This window comes from Gymnogyps californianus, chromosome 6, assembly GCF_018139145.2.
Source record: "Gymnogyps californianus isolate 813 chromosome 6, ASM1813914v2, whole genome shotgun sequence".
NCBI classification, from domain to species: Eukaryota; Metazoa; Chordata; class Aves; order Accipitriformes; family Cathartidae; genus Gymnogyps; species Gymnogyps californianus.
Window position 1 is genome coordinate 19,666,805 of NC_059476.1, and position 20,082 is coordinate 19,686,886.

Here is a 20,082-nt window from a genome sequence, read left to right on the forward strand (position 1 = left end):
CTCCTAGCAAGTAACAGATCCTGGGATCTTCTTTATAGCCGTTGATCACAAAACAGAATGGGAAGCAGATTTATTTTTTTTTTTTACTGCACTATTATTCTTCACAGGCCACTAAGGTAAACTTCATCTACTGGCTTGCAGTTGTAAGGTTTAGTACAGAGATGTGTTTAGAACTTGAGAAACCATAAGAGCTAGACTTCAAACATGCGTTCTTAGAAACATTTTTAATAAAAAAGGAATGCACTTGTACAACTGAAAATTTCCATATGTTAGAAACGTTGTGTTGAGTTTGCACTAACTCCAGAAGACCTAAGACAGGGTGGACAGACAGTCTCCTGACCTTGGCCAGAAGCCCAGCATGACCCTTCAGATGTGGTGAACTACCATTCAGCAGTCTCATTCCCACAGCTTTCCTCACTTGAACACCAGAAGAATAATTCTTCTCCAGGCTAAACAAAGTAGTAAGGCAGGAACTGGGCTGGCTGGAGGGTGGGGGAAGACTCAACACTGGGTAAAGATGGGAGGGAGGCTCCTGTTGACAATTGGTTCAGTCCTCAAGCTTGAGTCTTAGCTTTTTTGCAGGCTGGCAGTGTTGTTTCTTCCTCCTCAACCTTGCGAGGCTTCTTCATGGTGTACACTACCCCACAGGCACTCTTCCGAGTTTCTGGAATATACAAGCAGAAGCTGCAGTACCTCAAATAAAGTGACACTAATGCATTTAATGCATACTTATTTCAGGTGTCCATGCCCCACAGCACAGTTTAACATGTTTAATAGCCAACCAGTCAGCACACACAGCAGGTAAGCAACCTGCATGGGCAGGAGCTGGGGATACGCTGCATTATGGAGTGCGGAAACTAAAGGGGGAAATTTGATGGTGGGTGTAGAATTACAGCAAACATAAGGGAAAACTGAGGTCTGCAGGGGTTGAGGGGCTGCAGACACACAAACCCATAGGAAACCAGGCTTAATCAGTTCAATAGTCAAAAGGACACATTCTTGAAGCATTGTCAAAAGCATTTCTGCATTTCTGAGCAAAACATACTGTTCTTAAAAAAAAAAAAGTAAAAAATATATTCACATACCCCAGGATTCTGAAACAGACTATGCTGGCACAGCTATATTGGCAGAGGTTCCCCTATACATACCAAGTAAGTGGCTTTATGGTATTCAAGAATATTTTATTTACAGAACCCTCAGCACTACCATAAAATACTACTGTGTGATGTTACCAAACTGCTCACGTTTGCCAGACAACCTAGTGAGCCCAATCCAATTTCATAACTACTGGTGGGAGGCTTCTCTGCAAAATTTGGGGTAGAAGAGATTCCCTACAAATACTGTTAGCAAAGAGGCTCTGCAAGAACCTTGCCAAAATATATTGACTTATTCTGGGCTAGTGTTCTTTGGGGTCAGGAAATGACATCTGCTATTTAATTTCACAGATAAGACAGATGACTGTCTTGAGAAATTCTACATAAACCTGACAAAAATTCTTCCAACACACTGTGTCTATGTAGATGAGTAGCAGGCTGGAGGAGGAGGACCCTGTTCACAGAAATGCCCTCTCCAAGAGATCAAAGCTACCTGCTGTGAATTACAGCAGGTTCAAGCCCCACCTCTACTGAAACAAGAGATGCAGACCAAATCCTACGGTGCGTTTGAAACTTAGAGCAACTCAAGTTGTTGGGAAGGTGACTGGAAATCATGCCTACCCAACAAACGTTGACAGAGGCAGAAATTAAGAGCCAGATGCGACTACTCAGTCACAAAGTTAAACTGCCATCAGAATAAACAACAAAAATCAAGAAACACTAAGAAGCAATAAATAAGCATGTGAAAGGGAGGGCAGAGATGGAGAAATTGGTGCTACAGTGGAAAGCAAGGATCTACATTGATTGCTGGAACACAAACTGTGGCATCTTTTTGCTGCACTGACACCAGGACACAAAATACAACTGGAAACCTTTTGATTTCCAGTGCAGGGGGCCACAAGCTAAATTTCCACTTTCTTAATATTAAAAATGGGCAAGTAGAAGAGAGCTACTGTGCACTGCCTCTGCTGAGAGCATAAGGACGCAAGTGTTGTTTCACCAAAACTCTTCAAGCCACTGTACACTATATGAAACATTTTTTTCTAAGCAGCAAGCACTCAGGGTATTTGATTTTCCATCAAGTTTGAAACGGTCCACACCGAAGAGCGAGTCAGAAACAGACCACATAATGAAGCATCAGAAAGGGACATGGCAAAGGCTGCTTCTGCACTCATGCTGCAAGAGGGTAAATGCAAAACACATGCATCCCGATTTTTTTAAAGTCAGTGATGTAGTTTCTGCTGGTGTCATCAACATCAGCATTCAACCCTTTCTGAAACAAGGAATAGTTTCTCTACGAAGCACAACAGGCAGACCTGTGTTTTGGCTAAACAGTTTATGACTCGTTAATGTGGTTAAGTGAGTACTCCAGTACAGACAGCACCATCAGTTCAGCCACTGATTTGCTAACATGGCAACAAGGGAAAATAAAACACCCTTCCCACACAAGCTTCTCTTCATGCATTGGACAAGGGAGCTAAAACCCCAAGCTGAATTGCTCTGTAAGGTCTCAGACCTTTTGGAAAATATGCATTAACACGAACTTAGTTTAACAAATGCACATGTTACTTCGACGAGCTTGCATGTGCTTTTCACTTACCTCCGTGAAGCATGGCAGCTCTGCAGTTGGTAGACACAGCTGCCTTGGCTTCGCTTTCTGACAGGCCAAACAGCAAACCTCTGTCACCTTTGTTCAGGATCAAAATGCACAGAAAGGAACAAACAGAACAGGGAAGTCTGCCTGATAGGTTTGCTAACTCTACAAATAACTGGGAATTAGCAAAGCTGTAACTCAAAGTGACATTTTGCATAAGGTTACCCAGAGGCAGGGAACTGAGGCACCCAATTCTCCTGGCTGCAGTTACCCAGCAGCCCTCCTTGAAATATCCTGGCAACGTTGCTTTTTTCCAGACAAGAAGCTGTACTTTTGAAAATAAAAGTCTGTCAACACAGGAACATTTTTATGTGCATAATCAGGAAAAAAAAAAATATTACCCCATTGAAAATTTCAGTTTTGGGGAAAGGGCACTGTCTGATACAAAAGCATTATGCTGAAAAGTTCCCAGCCACCTTGAGCAGGGATGACACCAGATTAGGTGTGTTAATCTGGGTTGAGCGTGACTGCTCTTTTTAAGAGGGAAGGAAACATTGCGCGTAAAATCCTTCCAGGCTGCACACCCTCCCACACGGTTCTCATGACTCAGAGCACGCTCCTCCCCTTCGAGGGACAGTCCAGATATGCGCTTGTGGGGCAGGGAGCAGTAAAAATGTATCTGAATTCCCAAAAGAAGGGGAGAGAAGACACTCTCCTTGGTTTCTAGAACACAACCACTTATTTAACAGCACATATGTAACTAAGGACTGGAAAATTCAGAACAGGAGTAACCAGCACTCAGATAGGAACTTTTTCTTTCTTAATATAAATATGATTTTATAGCTTCTTCTACCAAAGATGTGGCACCTTGGAGATTATAAGTAATAATTTCTGGTTTGGTTCACAGTGTCCATAGATTTTTATGATTTTATCAATTTCTCTGCTTACACCCATACAATATCAATGCATATCACAACAAAATATACCTGTAGCTGAATACACACATCACTATTACAGCCACCCCATGACCAAGATCTGTTGCTCCTTCCAGACCCACTCAGAGCCCTGATTCATTGAATTGGTCACCAACAAGCATCACTGTGTAAAGTTCAAGGAGTGTAAAGGATGGAAGCATTTCAAAACCACTTTGAACTTTCACATGTTACTATTAACTGCTGTCTTTGACTTGGAAAAAGGATACAGATTAGCCACATCATAAGGACCTCGCAGTTCTAGAGGCTAAAACAAACCAAAGAAGGTTGGATACGTGTACGCACTTTTTTGCAGGCTGACAGAGCATGAGCAAGGCAGGACAGGACTATCAGGAAGGCAAGATTACATGCTACGCAATAGCAAGCTGCTGAAGATGCACTAGGAAATCAAGCAAATACTATTCTTTTGGAAAACAGAGTCCCCATCTGTGAGAAAACTGTCACGGAAAATACCATAGCAGCAAAAAACCCCCACCTAACCAAACAAAAAAAAAACCCCAAACCCCACAATACACTTCTTTGGTAAAACAGATTGATTAAAAAAACCCACAAGATGGCAATCATATTTAAAATTACAATTTTTATATGTTTAATATATAATTAAAGCTGTATATTCAGCCACAGATAAATCCTCAAATTGTTCTGACTTCAAAAAAAATCTGGGACTTACCCTTTCAGCTGCACTAGATATAACAATGTTCTGGAAAACAAAAAAGAACAAGCATTCATCTGTCAGACAGCATCAAGAAATAAAAAAAATCAGCAAGCAGCAAAGACTTTATGAGCATCAGCTAAGTTCAGGCTCAGAGCCCAATTAAATATCAGAGTATCTGATGCCCTCAGATGAAGTGAACTCCAGCAGGGCATGGATCTTAATCTGGGACATGAATAAACCCAGGTTATCTCCCTGTCCCGTACAGAGAGGGGCACACGGACAAGCCCTCCCTTGCAATTACAAACCTCTCACAGACAGATGTGAGTTGAATAAGCACTGCACCTTTTAGAGGGATAGGCTGCAGTATAAATGTCAGAGTGATGGCATTAAGCAAGCACCTATCAGCCTGTATCTCTCATAGTGGATTTTAAAGGGACCTTAAGGGTAAAGAAGAAAAGCAGAGTTGCACACACTGTGTTAAGAATTGCCCCCTTTCTTTACACTAGCTGAAAGAGGCCCCATACAAATGACAACTTGGCCTGAGCTGTAACAGAAATGGACTTAGAAGAGGAGTCCAGGATCCCTCAGAAGCAGCTTACAGATAGTGCCTTTAGACAGTTTGGTGCTCCCAAATTTTCAGCCTACTCTGTGTTGCGGTACAACTCAATCCTAATCTCAGCATTCACGCTGGCCTTGATCAAACTCACACTGGTTCAGGAAACCTGCCTGCAGCTAGGCAGGGGCTGCCAGTTCATGCCATACGCTCACTTCCCTCAACACTGGCACCCCCATGAAAATCACCAGGCAGAGAGACATCCTTCTCCCTTCTCTCCCAAAGGGTTTCTGCAGAACAGGTACGTGACTGCTCAGGGGCTAGCAGATACCACAGCTCAGCTGCCAGCGCTCTTCTGATGTTAAACCTCCAAGGATGCTCACCCAGGGGGAGACTGTTTTGCACGGATGGAAACTTTGCAGCAGCGAAAAATTCCTTGCACCTTTTATTATACTGAATAAAAGGCTTTGGGAATTCCTGCTTGAGTGGGTGGGAATGGGGATCGTACTGAGGCAGCAAGAGACTTTCCCGCTCTGACGTCAGTACCACCAACACATCACACCACCTCCGGTTACAAGGTGGGGCTTTTGATCCCTTCGCCGCATTGCTTTGCTTGTCCTGCCACACCCCCAGCACAAGAGCAGGGCAGACACTGGAAGAAAATGCTCTGCGCGCAGCTGGAACTCAACATGTAAAAGAGCTATTTGCATGGAAATGACTGCATGTTCACACTGTGCCCAAGGTTTCCTTGTGTGCTGAGGAGGAAAGGGTGGGACAGACAACTCTGCCTTAGCATAAGGAAAGCCAGAAGCAGAAGCAATACGTACATCAAAGTGACTTAACAGCACAGATCATGATGGAGCCTAGGACATTTCTTTCTGCATAGTTCACCTTTAAAATGACTGCACTATGGATCCCAAGGGTGCTTTTCAGCATCAGTGGTGCTGACTGCAAGAGCTTGCTGGGAAAATTCAAGTCTCTTGCTCTGAGCTGTAGCAACCAACGCCTGTCTCCCAGGCTCGAAGAAGTTCCCAGAGCAGCTGTGTGAACCATCTTGAACCAGCACGGGATCATGGTTCACTGCTGTGCACTGGAGATATGCTCTGCCTGGTTCAAAGGCAACTGGCTTCCAGTTAGGGGATGGGTAAGACAGGAGAAGGAGACAAGAGCAGACAAGAAAAGCACTGCTAGCGAGTGAAGGCAAGGCAGGCAAAGGCAAATCCAAGGGAAGGACTAAAGGGAAGAACTCAAAGGCAAAACATTATCTCCCCAGGTAAAGGAGACAGCAGCTGTTCAGTACACTGCTCCAGGCACAGTACCCACACTCAGTTACCAAAACACAGGAGGTGAGGGACTGTGGCTATGCACACCTTCTGTCTGGCAAGGCAGGTGAGTCCCTCCCTCATTCCCTGCACATTTTAACATGTTTTAAGGACTCTGCTCAACGCCAGCTCTGAGGTCACCAGTAAGTTTCTGGAAGTTTCTCTGCCCTACTACAACAGAGGATGAACAAAAGGATCCAAAAGCTGCTACAAGTTCAGCAACTATAGGTTACAGAGGGCGAGAGCTGCGTGCCAGGTGCCAATGCAAGCAGCCTATGGCCCAGCCACCCCACGCCTCATTAAAAAAAGGCCTTTACATAACTGATGGAGACAAACTGCCAGTGAGGGCTAATACCCATCTCTGCTGGCCCACCAGGTACTGAGCCTGGACGCAAAAAACAAAGGCAAAACATAAAGACAAGCTAGCAGTCCTCTCCCAGCTCTTCCAGTGCGTAACAACAACTTGACGTGCCCAGCTCCAGCTGATTTACCTTCCAGGCACAGGTGATGCACTAGATTGACAGATGCAGAAAGGGCACTGTGCACAGACTGAGTGCCTGAACATCTCACTTGCTCTGTTTGTGATGCCAACTCAACTGGTGCTCTCCAAATCAACAACCGCATGAGAAGCACATCTTTCACTGCATAGAGGCAAGAGGAGCACTGGCAAAAAGGAATCCCAAAGGAAAGGGGTTTTGTGTGTATGTACCTCATCTCCAAGTCAATGTTTTTATGCAATTAACTCCCAGAGCTAGGCTTCTCAGGAAAGGCCGTGCAAATACTCACTTTCTTCTGTAGCACCAAGGGAATTAATCTGTTTGACCCACTCTGCTGTCCTATAGAATAGGCTGCCATGCCTGAGAGGAACTGAGGTAACAACGGATCTGCTTTTAATTGGCCTTCCAAGCTGTGTATCCCACTTCAGACTAGATTTGCAGGGTAATGCCAGTTTTGGCTTCTCTGGACTAGCTAAGTGTGGCAAAGGCCATTTCCAATAAAGGTGGTGGGAGCTACAACCTCTTTTAACTTGGATATGTATTACGATGTGCTTCCCTGCTAAAAAAAACACGGCCTGAGAGGACCCAGCATGACAGGCAGCTTAGCCTGGTAGCCTGGGAGGAGGTAAGGTATGAAAGCAATGGATTACAGGCGTCTCAACTGCAAGCATTACTTCTTCCTTGGGTTTCAGTAACAGGGAAGAATTTGACTGCAGCAAAGCCCTGGCTGATAGCCAGCTAGCTGTTGGGTCTGTTTTGTACACTGGGAATTTACTAACCATTTAACAAAACAAGATTTCTACTTTTTTCTTATTATTTTCTACCCCCCATATTCAAGGTATACTATCAAAAAAGAGCTTTTGGTCAATCAGAAATAAGAAATGGGGGATTTTAAAGAGATGCATGGATTTCAGTTCTAGTGCAAACCTTAGATCTATGGCACTTCTCCCCCACCCCCTTTTGTTTTGGGTATTGCATACCATAATAACAGATAGGTTGTTCTGAAAAAAGAATCTAACAGTTTGACAGCTTAAGAAGAAAGCATGCAGTGGTGCATGGCTGGAAGTATCTGGAGCTAGAATAATTGTGTCCTTGTATTAGTAGGCAAAGATTCAGTCACAGCTTCAGAAACCCCAGCATCAAACTCATTTAAAATGGCTCAGTCTGTACAACTCCAGAAGAATTTAAACTGAATTAATTAGCCTGCTTTCACTTTGAGAGCTTACCTTTCCTTTGCAGATCTGCATCAGGCTGATCGCATTTGAAATTGTATATCTTCTCATTGTGGAGTCTTTGATGGCAGGCGTGTAAAGAAGTTCAAAGTAAATGCCTCGATCTATTGCCTTCACATGAAAGAGTGATCAAAAATCAAAAGGAGAGAAGCATAACAATCTAACAACTGCTGTCTATTATTGATGTAGCTTATTCTCAGTTTAACTGTGTTATATACAAAAAAATTAAGGCAGAATTGTTCCAGCAAGAGCACAGCGTAGCATGAAAGGGGCTAGGGGGAAGGTTTCACTGTACACCAGATATGCATACTTGAATCTTGGGATGACAGACAAATGAGGTTTAACAAACAAAGAAATACCAGCCCCTTATTAGTTGTAATTGGCTTTCCACTATCACAGACTCGAGGAGACAAGTAACCACTGCTGGTCAGAAACAAGTCTGGAAATTTTGAGGACTCTCCTCCTCTAGCCCCACAGCCTGCTGTAAGGAAGACCACCGCTTCCCACAGTACCTACGTCTTGCAGATGAGGAATTTGTCCTTGCATAAAAGCAGCAATGAGGACCCTTCTCTCCTGTCTCACAGCATACTCTGGTATTTGTGACAACATTAAATAACAGTGAGTCGCAGGAGAGGTTCCAAATAGTAATACTGATCATATTTTCAGCTGCTTTAAAATCCTTTGCTATCTGTCAAAGTACCTCACCAAAAGCCTGGTATTCTTGTTTTTGCAAACACACAGAGGAAGGTTAAGCAACTTGCTATAGGACACAGTGAGTTAGTGATAAAGACACAATTCAAAGCTAGGAGTTCTTTGTTCCATGGCCTATACTACATTTGACTGAAATGTTACTCTATGCTTTATACTCATATTATTAAAAAATGCTGCAATGTTAATACTGCAAGAGAGTCCAGTAACTGAATACAGATGGAATTAACCCAGCTCCCATCCATGCATGAACTCTGCATGCAAGCACAACAGAAGCTATGTACACATCAAATGTTTTACACAGAACTGGTCTGACATCTGCAAACAAGAAGAGAAGCCTGAATTTATCAAAACCAAAACAGGTGATGGCAATACACCAACTTCCAGTCAAGCAGATTTTTAACCTCATCCCCACCACTTCAGCTGCCTGCCAATCTGTCTGTCTGGCATCACAACAACCAAAACTGACTGCCCCAGGATGCACAAAACGAGTCTGACAGACAGACTGCCTTGAAGCTGGGAGTGTGGAAGCTGAGAAGTAGCTTGTAAGGAAAATGTCTCCAAACACAGGGCTCCAAGAGCCACCCAGCTCCTCACCTGGGTCAGCTCCTGGAGTTTTAGGCAGCTAGGGTACTTTCAAACAACATTTCACACAAAATTTTTTTTCCAAGTGGAATGTTGAAATTCCCAGTCTATAGTAAATTCCAAAGTATTACTTTTGTTCTGTTTCAGGATTAATTCTAGTTAATTTTTAATTTTTATTCTAGGTCAAACTTTCTGTAGAAGAGGAAGTGGGATTTCTAGCCAATTCCAAATTTAAATTTTTAAGTGCTAAGGACTAGATCAGCCAAGAATGCCCATGTGGAATGAACCTTGACACATACTCAGAGGAAAAAACTAGTTCACCTAAGAGCATGTTCAGATTAAGCTTTCTGGCAAACCACCAACAGTAAGCAGAATTGTATTAACAAAATATTTGATCCATGCTGATAGTCATCTTGTGTCCCACAGCAGATATTTAGCAATTCCACAATTGGTTCATTTGCCAAGACATTCCTTTGTCTAAGTATGGATTCAATACAGTTGTCCTCCAAATAACTGGCACGACACCCTTCTCCCAAATTAACACTGTCATTCACATTCTCCTGTCTTTTAAATCACAGGGCTGTTTATCTATTCTGACACAGCTGTACCACTTCTGGTTTGGGAAGCAGCTTAGTCAGCAATCACAACACATCTCACTGCTTAGCATAGTAGCGGCCCTAAGGCTCTGTTTCCATTCCTTGGGAACACCACTTCTGCCTTCTTAAGTGGGGGACAGGAAGGAGAAAAAGAAAAACATACATCACTGTGTATTAAATGCTGCAGTGGAGGCCTTGAAGTGAAGGACATCTGAAACAACACTATACATTATACAAGAAAATAAAAGAACCACTTGGATGGGAATGGTGGGAGGGAAATGGTAGGAAATTCAACTCAGACTGACATTAAATACAGAATTTAACAGCAAGAAAACAATTCAGACGTAAATTTACCATATTCACAGGGGGCCTTCGGAAGTAGAATGGCAGCTTTTCTGTTACATTTATGCATACCAGATCCACATCTAGAGTTGTGCAAGCAATCTACAGCAAAGAAACAGGAACAGATTATTAGATACGCCAAAAAACGCATAACCAACTTCAGGTGCACTAATATTCTCCTTCATTTCTTAATGCAACTGTTGTGGTTTAACCCCAGCCGGCAACTAAGCACCACGCAGCCACTCGCTCACTCCCCCCCCACCTAGTGGGATGGGGGAGAGAATCAGGAAAAAAAAAACCCCTCATGAGTTGAGATAAAGACAGTTTAATAGGACAGAAAGGAATGAAAAACAATGATAATGATAATAATAATATGACAATAGTAATACTAAAAGAATTAAACTACACAAAGCAAGTGGTGCACAATGCAATTGCTCACCTCTCGCTGACCGATGCCCAGTTAGTTCCCAAGCCGCGATCCGCCCCTCCCAGCCAACTCCCCCAGTTTAAATACTGGGCATGATGTCATATGGTATGGAATAGCTCTTTGGCCAGTTTGGGTCAGCTGTCTTGGTGGTGTCCCCTCTCAGCTTCTTGTGCCCCTCCAGCCTTCTTGCTGGCTGGGCATGAGAAGCTGAAAAATCCTTGACTTAGTATAAACACTACTTAGCAACAACTAAAAACATCAGTGTGTTATCAACGTTATTTTCCTACTAAATCCAAAACACAGCACTATACCAGCTACTAGGAAGAAAATTAACTCTGTCCTAGCTGAAACCAGGACAGCAACAAATGTCTCTCCAGGGTGAGTTCAGTTTTAAAATGAAGAGGTACTATGCCTTGCAGGTATGCCAATAAAACAGCAGGGTTACAGGTGCACAGCTTGAGCATTTCTAGCTTAAAACCCATGTCTTCTCTCACCTACAGAACTATTTTTCCAATAAAATAATGACCAACCCAAAGGCAAGACTTATTGCTTTGTTTTTATCTGACATAGGACACGTAGAAGCAATGCTGGCTTTTGGCAAAAGAACCCACAGCTAATGAAGGACAACCCCTGTTTACAAAGGGAACAGCCCAGGAACTGCCCCTTACCCCATCACTCTCTAATTCCAGTGTAGCAACTGTTTGTTTTCAGGATTAATTATTTTTACCAGAAGCAACTGAGAAAAGACTGAAAGAAAAGCAGAAGGTTAGACAGTGACTGGTGGTGCCTCACGGCAAGTAGTGGAAGCTGATTCACAGGGCCTCGCTTTCCTGGCTGGGTGGGGAATGTGCAGTCCTTCCTGAAAGTCACGTCTCTGGAGGAGTCTGAAGATGGCACCGAAGGTTATAGTTTAAAAGCTTAGCTTTGAACTCACACCACAATTTACAGCCTGTATTAAAAGATGGAAGGAACAAACAAAGGGCTGAGAATCTCCACACTGACGTACAGAGAAAATCAAGCGCACATAAAAGGGAGCCCTTGATTTACATATAATCTCATGCACACAAGATATGTAGGAATTATATATGCCTACCCTGTAAAGATGATTACACAGGGCCAGACTAATGTCTGTAAGCAGCGTTGTAACAAAGAAGATAAATATGCTGAAGAAATTGAAAAGGAATTTTCTACATGTAGGGGAACTCTCTGCATTCAGAAACCTGCCAGCAACTGTTCCAAACACACCTGGGCTAGGCGCCAACCATTCATCCCTCCTCGCACCGGCACGAAAGTGGTGGGGGTTGCGGGGAGTCCCAGGGCTGGGCTGCTCTAACGCAGGGCAGGCTATTGCTTTGCAAACTGGTCTTCTACTGGTTTGTTCACATGAAATTTGGATGGAGATGAGAGCAGAGGCCCAGCTTCAGGAATGTTTCTTAGCTGCTGATAGCACTCCCTCCTAGACAGGAGGGCCACAGCCCATGTGAGGGCAATTCAAAGATCCAGCAAACCACAAGGTTTTTGATGTTAAAATGTCTCTACCAGGCCATTCAGACTAAACTTTATCTTCATGCCCTACCTTTACCAACTCTGTTAGGCAGGACACAGTTGGAATCTATTGTATCGAATTAGACTTGCATGTGTAAGTTTAGCCCTACTACAGCCAGTTTTACTCCTTTCCTTATGTGGAATACAAACTACCATTTAGACAGAGGTGATTTATGGGAACAGGCACAGAGCAAATAGCTCCGAATCATGTCCTAGAAAAGATGTCAGTGAGGCCATAGGAAATTCAGAAAGCTGAAAATGAAGGAAAGTAAGAATACACATCAGAAACATGCAAGTTGCCCTACATGACGAGAAAACAAGCCTTCCTAATCAGCTCCAAAACACTGGAAAACTCTTTTCCATTTTGCACATTAAGCACAGTGGGAAAGGGAGTGACCCAAATCCCAGGGTATCTACAGGATTCCAGTGACAAGAACATTTCAGAAAACACCACCAAAGAAAAACAAAATTAAGAGTCATACTTCCCCATAAGGAGGAATTCCTGCACTGCATGGGAAGTTGGAGAGGAGATTTCTCCAAACACTCCAATGGTCACCCTAGCTTTGGCTCCTGGACAAGTCACACCCGCAGGCAAGTTAAGGTTACCCTGCCTGCTGAAAAGATCTGAAGTGCAAAAACTTCATACAGAAAATGATATGCAGCAGTTGCACAGACCAGCGCCTGCCTGGCTGCACCGCAGGCAAGAGCCCCATCTGCTGGGAAACTCCAGACAGCCAGAAATAAATGATTTGCCACTGCTTGGATGGCCTGAAGAAAGCTTTGGCAAACATTTTAGGAATAAACACTGAAATTTGCCTTTGCACTACATCCTCAGACTTATATAAGCAAGTTTTTCTAGATACTGGTGATCTGCTAATTGCTTACAAACAGCAGGCAGAACTAACTAATATCATTAAAACAGTCAGAAATCTTAAAAAGCAAAATTTTTGAAAAGCAACAGGCATAGACCTTATTACTGGCATGAAGCAGGCATTCCTGTTGCAGCCCAAAACGGTCCTCTTGGGAGACTTAAAGAAGGAGCGTGTTCTACAGTTATCTTGGCAAACACAGCTTCCTCATAACCCTGAGGATATAAGTTATTTGGAGAATTTGAGCACATTTTTCAGTACATCTCACTGCCACACTCAGTCAGAGAAAAGCTTCCCTGGCTCATGACAAGAGGGCACAGACTGGTTTTGGGCCATGCTAAAATTAGAGCACAGCTCCAATGGTCATGCATTTCTTTTACAAAAACATGAAAAATCCTGTTCTATGGAGAATAATTCAAGTGCCAAATTGTTGGTGAGAAAGATGACGCTCTCAAGGTAATGTTGAGTTACCAACAGCCAATTTTAAAATATAAAGTTAATTTGCGGTGCAAGACCCACCCTAGAAGGCTTTATCCTTAACAGTGAAAGAGCCAGAGGTATATGCTGAAACTCCATGCATAACATCACTTGCGCCAGACTCCCTGTTGATACCTCTACAAAATTGACACAGCTCTCCACAGACAGTTAGAAAATGTAAAATCTTTAAACAAAAGACAAACATACAAACCTGCCCTGAATGTGAACACGTAAGGATGAAGTCTTTCACCTCGTGCAGTTTGCAAGAAACATGCTTGGGTTCCCTCCCTAGCTCAACGTGCTGCCAGCATGGAAGAAATGAAGATGGTCTCATTGACAATCCTGCTTCCTTCCTAACACGCTGTCCATCACCTGCGAGACTGTCAGCTTAAACAGTCGCTATCTGCACTGGCCTGCCCAGAGCACAGCCATCCTCTTTGTGCTGGCACAACTACCCGTGTGGCTGAATGCTGAATCAGAGCAGGAAAGCGGATCTGCCTGCAAAATAACTTGGCACAAACTCTGGTTACTTTTCAGCCAAAAGCATGTTCCTCAAACCAAACTGCCACGCAGCTAAGGAAGCAGCTTCCCCAGCAGCGCAGACAGGGACTTGCAGAAATGAGTGGCTGTTTATGCCAGCTTAAACACTGCCGCAGCTGGACGTCCAATTGCAGCAGAACTCACAATACAGCTGAAAATAAAAAATACCCATCCTTAAATGAGAAAGCCCCCCATGCTGGTTTTGGCTGGGACAGTTAATTTTCTTCATAGTAGCTAGTATGGGCTATGTTTTGGATTTGTGCTGGAAACAGTGTTGGTAACACAGGGATGTTTTAGTTACTGCTGAGCAGTGCTTACACAGAGTCAAGGCCTTTTCTGCTCCTCACACCACCCCACCAGCGAGGAGGCTGGGGGGGCACAAGAAGTTGGGAGGGGACACAGCCGGGACAGCTGACCCCAACTGACCAAAGGGATGTTCCATACCATATGACATCATGCTCAGCACATAAAGCTGGGGGAAAAAGAAGGAAGGGGGGTACATTTGGAGTGATGGCGTTGGTCTTCCCAAGTAACCGTTATGTGTGATGGAGCCCTGCTTTCCTGGAGATGGCCGAACACCTGCCTGCCGATGGGAAGTGGTGAATGAATTCCTTGTTTTGCTTTGCTTGCGTGCACAGCTTTTGCTTTACCTATTAAACTGTCTTTATCTCTACCCATGAGTTTTCTCACTTTTACTCTTCCAATTCTCTCCCCCATCCCACGAGGGGGAAGTGAGCGAGCGGCTGCGTGGTTCTTAGTTGCCAGCTGGGGTTAAACCACAAGCCCTTTCCCCACAAAACAACACAGCACGCCCCTGCTGATTACCTGGCTTCAGGTGTTTGTTTAAACATATGATAAATTGATTGAGCTCACTTGAGGAGTGAGATTTTACATTGTTGCCAGAGACCAAAAGAAAGAGGTGGAGAGTGGCCGTCAAAAGTTTTTTACAACTATTTGTCTCTCGCACACCCCTAAGAGTCCTAAAATCTTGGAAGGAAACTAAAAGCAGTCAGAAATGAGTTTCATTAAGCTGTGCTATAATTAATGCTTGAATTCTTCTGCTGAAAGATTCTTTAAAGTTCTCCTTCTACAGCCTCTTGCTTTGTACTTTACTTGGACAAATTTTCAAAAAGGAGGGGAAATAATTTAGAAAAAACAGAAGAGTATCATTTTAATGTGTCAAAACAGGTACTCAGCAGTACTAGAAAGTAGCTGTAACTTACTTAAAAAAACAGACTCAGTTTTATACTGACAAGCTCTCTTTGAAAGTAAATTCTGGCACTCCTCCAAAGAGATTCACGTTTGCTTTTGGTGCCCCTGTGCCTTCTTCACACTGCTTTAAACTGCATGCCTGCTTGCTGCCTGCCAAGGCTAACAGAGACAGGACGCTTTCACGTACTCTTCCAGTTTAGAGTTAATGTTATTATTTATGAGCTTGCAACAGGTCAGACACCACAATTTTGGGCATTGTAAGAAAAACATTCTGACAAAAAGATAACTTGTTTCCAGATGCTCCACTTGATCAGACCACTCACATCAGCTGTTACCAAGTATTTGAGAACAATTTAACTAAAAATATGAGAGAGACAGAGATAATGAACAGCTATCACCCAACAAGCCAAGCTGAGACCATTCTGCCTCGGATAGTGTTTCAAAACTAGGAATTTTTCTGGTAGGAAGGGTCTATTCAAGATATAGCGGCTACGGATAAAAGTTGGAAGACAGTATGATGCTTGGTGCTGTTAGTAACAGCTGAAGAATTACTGCACATCACTGTATTTAGGTATCACCTCTAAATAATAAATGTCTTCCTCAGTCAAATACCAGAAATGGACCAAACCAGTTCATGGTCAAACACACTTGCAACACCTTGTTTTTCTAAAATCATAGAAGAGACAGAGTATTGGGGGTGTTGTTCAAAATATTTGCTTTTCTATTAACATAAACCAATGTGAGAAACAGCAGCGTTGGGCTAAGGTCACAAATTAGTCCTAACTAAGGTTCTGAAAATGATTCACACCCACTATTTTCTCTCACTAGCGCACTTGGAGTGCTACCACTGCTACAAACGTCAGCATCTGTTTGGTAACACTGATACAGCAACACCTTCAAAGACTCACAAATTTTGTGGAGGCATTTTTCAGTTGCAAGTTTGCTCTGAACAGCCAGGATAAAATCTGAGTGAGAAAATGACTGTCTGCCCTTCAAGTATTTTCCTTGAGGCTGCTCTACTTTTGCAGAACCTCAATGGTTTTCTCGGCAGGCAAAGTAACAAACATATCATGAAGTCACAGAAGTGAAGCTTCTCCCACTCAACTTGAGCATCCAAAGCACTCAAAACAAAACAAAACCAGAAATCTCAATCTGACAACAGAGCAAGGGCTGTTATGTTTAATGAGGCACGTTTACTTTTGGAAATTTTATTTTATCTGTTCATAAGATGCTATGACAACCGGAACTAGCTCTGTCTTGTAAACTCTTGCTCCTCTTTTGATTTAAAACAAAGAAATAATAGGAAAAGTTAAAGAAAAAGAGATCAGCTATTCATTTGGACGAACTTTTAAGAGAAGACCTAGTGACTAAAAGGAAGAAGGTAACCCTCAGAACCACGTTAGTTCTGCTTTAAAATCATCCCACTTTCCCTGGCATTTCAGAGACCAGGAACAATTAGTGCTAACAGAAGATAGCAAATGTGTTTTGGGGAAGCTGTCAGAGTTTGAGAAGTTAAAGTTCAAGACAGAAGTTTTCTACATGCTAATAGTGTGTGTGTGTGTATATATATATATATATATATATAAAAGAAAAAAGACGTTTTCTCTCCTCACTAGAGAGGAGTACTCACAAAGGAAGTACACACACACAAGACACACAAAGGAAACCACAGCACAGGAGCATACAAGTCCATTCATCAGGTAGATGTTTCAGACTTTAACCAGTCACCTCAAGGCCTTCCAGCCTCCTGCAATCCCTCCCAACCTCCTCAGTCTATCAACTGACCAGGCAGCCTATGTTGCTTAATTAGCCCCATGACATGCAGGCCTGTATAAAATGGGAAATAAAAGCAAAACAAGGCATGTACTCAAACTAGCCCAAGGCACTAAAAGTTATTGAATGAGCATTACCAATCAGATGATTGTACTTACATGGAACAGTTTCTCAGTCTTCGGAAATACTGCTATGATGTCATATAACCTTATATTTGCAGATGTTGATCTCTACAAAAGGAGGAAACAATTACTACCTTGAATTCTGGCAGATGCCAAAGCTATGCGCAATGATTATGACCAAATAATGAGAAGAAAATCCCTTTTTTACTTTCAAGTACTAAAACAAAGCAAATAATCATCCAACTACACAATAGGTCTCTGCTGTGAGCCATACTGTGAAGTCAGTCATTCTCATTTTGAATCTTGTCCCACCCATCTAGTAAGGCACTTACACCTTTTGCTTCGATCATGTAGCACTACAACAAAGACACAGGGCTTGCTCATGGTCTTCTAGTTTACACACAGAAGTCCAGAAATCAAGGAAGAGAACCGAGGAACAGAACTGTTGTCCCATATTGACAAATGATCAACAGAAGTCATATCCAGTCTTGTAAGCCTGCATCTCTTCATGATCACGTCATTTGTTAAAGATGCGATCTGAGAAATTGCTGCTGAGTGTCCTAAAATCCACGAAGTTCTCCCCATACCATTTCCAAAGTTTCATTCATTCATTCATTGAGAAAAGGAAATAAAAATTGGAAAATTAATATACTTACCAAGAGATTACAGTGGGAAGGATCAGAAACAACAAGTGTTAGCCGGGTTAAGACTTTAATTCTTTTAGATGTTCCCTACAAAAAAAGAAATAATACAAAAGACTTAAAAAGCTCCAAAGCAAAAATTTGTGGTGACTTTCACCCTGTCCGCTATAAAAAGAAAATGGTGCCTTGCTCATATTCTTGCCTATACTAATTTTCTAAAGTCTGTAGTTACACTTCTCTATTTTGCATTGATCTGTTTGATATTATACCTGCCCTTTACAAAGAACGACTTATTGTGTTACTCTGAGGAAGGGTCAACAGAAAGGAGAAAGAAAGAAATAAAGAAAAAAAAGAAGTAAAATCATGCAGAAAAACTGAGTATGTTTTAATACTGCTATGGTTCCCCAGGCAGGCCACAACTGCAGGCAAAAGCCGTTCCTAAATTAACATACATCAGTGATTTGAAATACAGACTTGGTTCATTATATCCAAATCTTGCTCCATCAAAACCAGGAAGTTATTTCCAAGACTCAAATGTCAAGAATTATACTGTAATTATTCAACTACGAGAAGATTCAAAATTCACACGGAGCAATTTCTTTAATAATTTCTAAAATAATGAATAGAGCCTACTGTAATGCGAGTGTATTGTTCTTCCAATGCTGCGAGTTTTAACAATCAAGCAATGGACAAATTTCTCTTTTTTGATTAACATGTAATACACAAAATCACATATTCAAATACACCAAGGTAAAAAATGTAACTCAGAATAACAATACATAGATAGAATGTAACTAGACGTACTTGTACAATAGGCAAAGATGGAAACAACTCTGAAGGAGATACCGGCTTGATGATTTCCTTAAAACAGAACAAAACAAAGTTATTCAAAATGTCATGGGTTAAGTTTACAATGTAACCAAAAGCTGTGTTCCAATTCTAAAAAGAAATTTGCCATGCTAACAAAACTATTTCCCAGGGACAATACACAGACCAGATTAAAAATTAACTCCAGGGCAATTATACTGAATTATAAAATGGGAGTTCTGTCACAAATGCAGACATTTGTACTTACATCTAGATGTGCATTCTGCAGATAAAGCTATTTGGGAACGTGTAATAAGGCATGTAGGTTTACAAGAGAAAACACACTAAGAACAAATAACCCCAACAAAAATTACCTGTTTCTTTTCTTTAAAATCGATGACGTGATTAAGAGCAACTGCAGAATATCCCACTGAAAAAGAAAACACATAGTAAGAATATTTTGTCCAGTAAACTAATGGAAACAAATCCAAACAGAAACCTGTTAAACACTCATCACTTAAATATCTCAAAATTAATAATCACGTGTATATTTACCTTTCACATTATTTTTTTCTGAAAATTAATTCACCCAAAAAGTGCCTTAAAATAAAAAAATTCTGTTTGCCTTTTAATATACCTCAGCCCTGGCAACACCTACTCGATGGCAGAGCTTTATGAACATGAATACTTGGGGTCCCCCAAAGATTTTGCCCTACTTTGTTCCTGTTGATGACTTTCTTTCGGGAAAATGGTTAAGGACATTCAGGATAGTTGTTAAAACTACAGACAACGCAGAGCTGGGAGAGATACAGCTATAGGAGAAGGCAAGGTGAGCATTCAAAATGATGCTGACAAAATTGACGAAAACGTCTCGCTCAGCAGAGATCAGAGGAAGATGGTACACCTGCCAAAGACAAATCACCCCCCAAACACCGGACAGGCAGCACCTGCCTGTACAACAGTTCTGCAGAAAAAAGATTCAGGCCATAAGAAACTGCAGGCGGAAAAACGTCTCCACGTTGGGAAAAAAACAACTGTTACACTGGGATAAACAGGCAGAGACAGAGCCCGCAAGACACAACACGAGCTTTCCGTGCTACTGAGCAGCGGGAAGACCTCAGCGCCGGTCACTTCCCTTGAAGAAAACCCCAAGTTGAGCGGGGAGAGCGCAGAGGAGCGAAGGGAAAGGCGACCCGCCAGGGAAGCGCATGGCGAGGCTCAGCCCACAGGGAGCGAAAACTCAGCCGAGAGACTCACGCTGTGCTCACACCAGCCTGCCGGAGCTGCCGCTCGCGTCCTGCCGCCCTCCTGCCCGGGCCCGGCCCTCCCCAGCTCAGGCCCAGCGGCCCCGCACCGCAGCCCAAGCCCCGGCCCCGCCGCCCTCCCCGCTCCCGCCGTACCCGGGGCACTGACTCACAGTTCGCCGCGGCCTCTAGCAGGCTCTGCAGAGACTTCTTGTCCGGCCCCTGCGGCAGGTTCAGGTCGGCGAAGCCGGCCAT

The 20,082-nt window shown here is 42.8% G+C and overlaps 1 protein-coding gene across 1 annotated transcript; it reads right to left on the reverse strand.

The window, feature by feature from the left end:
* Positions 1–205: 205 nt before the first annotated feature.
* RPP30 (ribonuclease P/MRP subunit p30) lies at positions 206–20,082 on the reverse strand. The gene is made up of 11 exons (XM_050899366.1): positions 20,001–20,082; positions 18,958–19,013; positions 18,581–18,637; positions 17,792–17,866; positions 17,172–17,243; positions 10,183–10,272; positions 7,934–8,050; positions 4,351–4,380; positions 3,890–3,927; positions 2,695–2,774; positions 206–664 (listed from the first exon to the last, which is right to left on the reverse strand). Exons 1-11 carry the CDS (start codon positions 20,080–20,082, stop codon positions 555–557), a joined length of 807 nt encoding a protein of 268 aa, XP_050755323.1. The 3' UTR covers positions 206–554.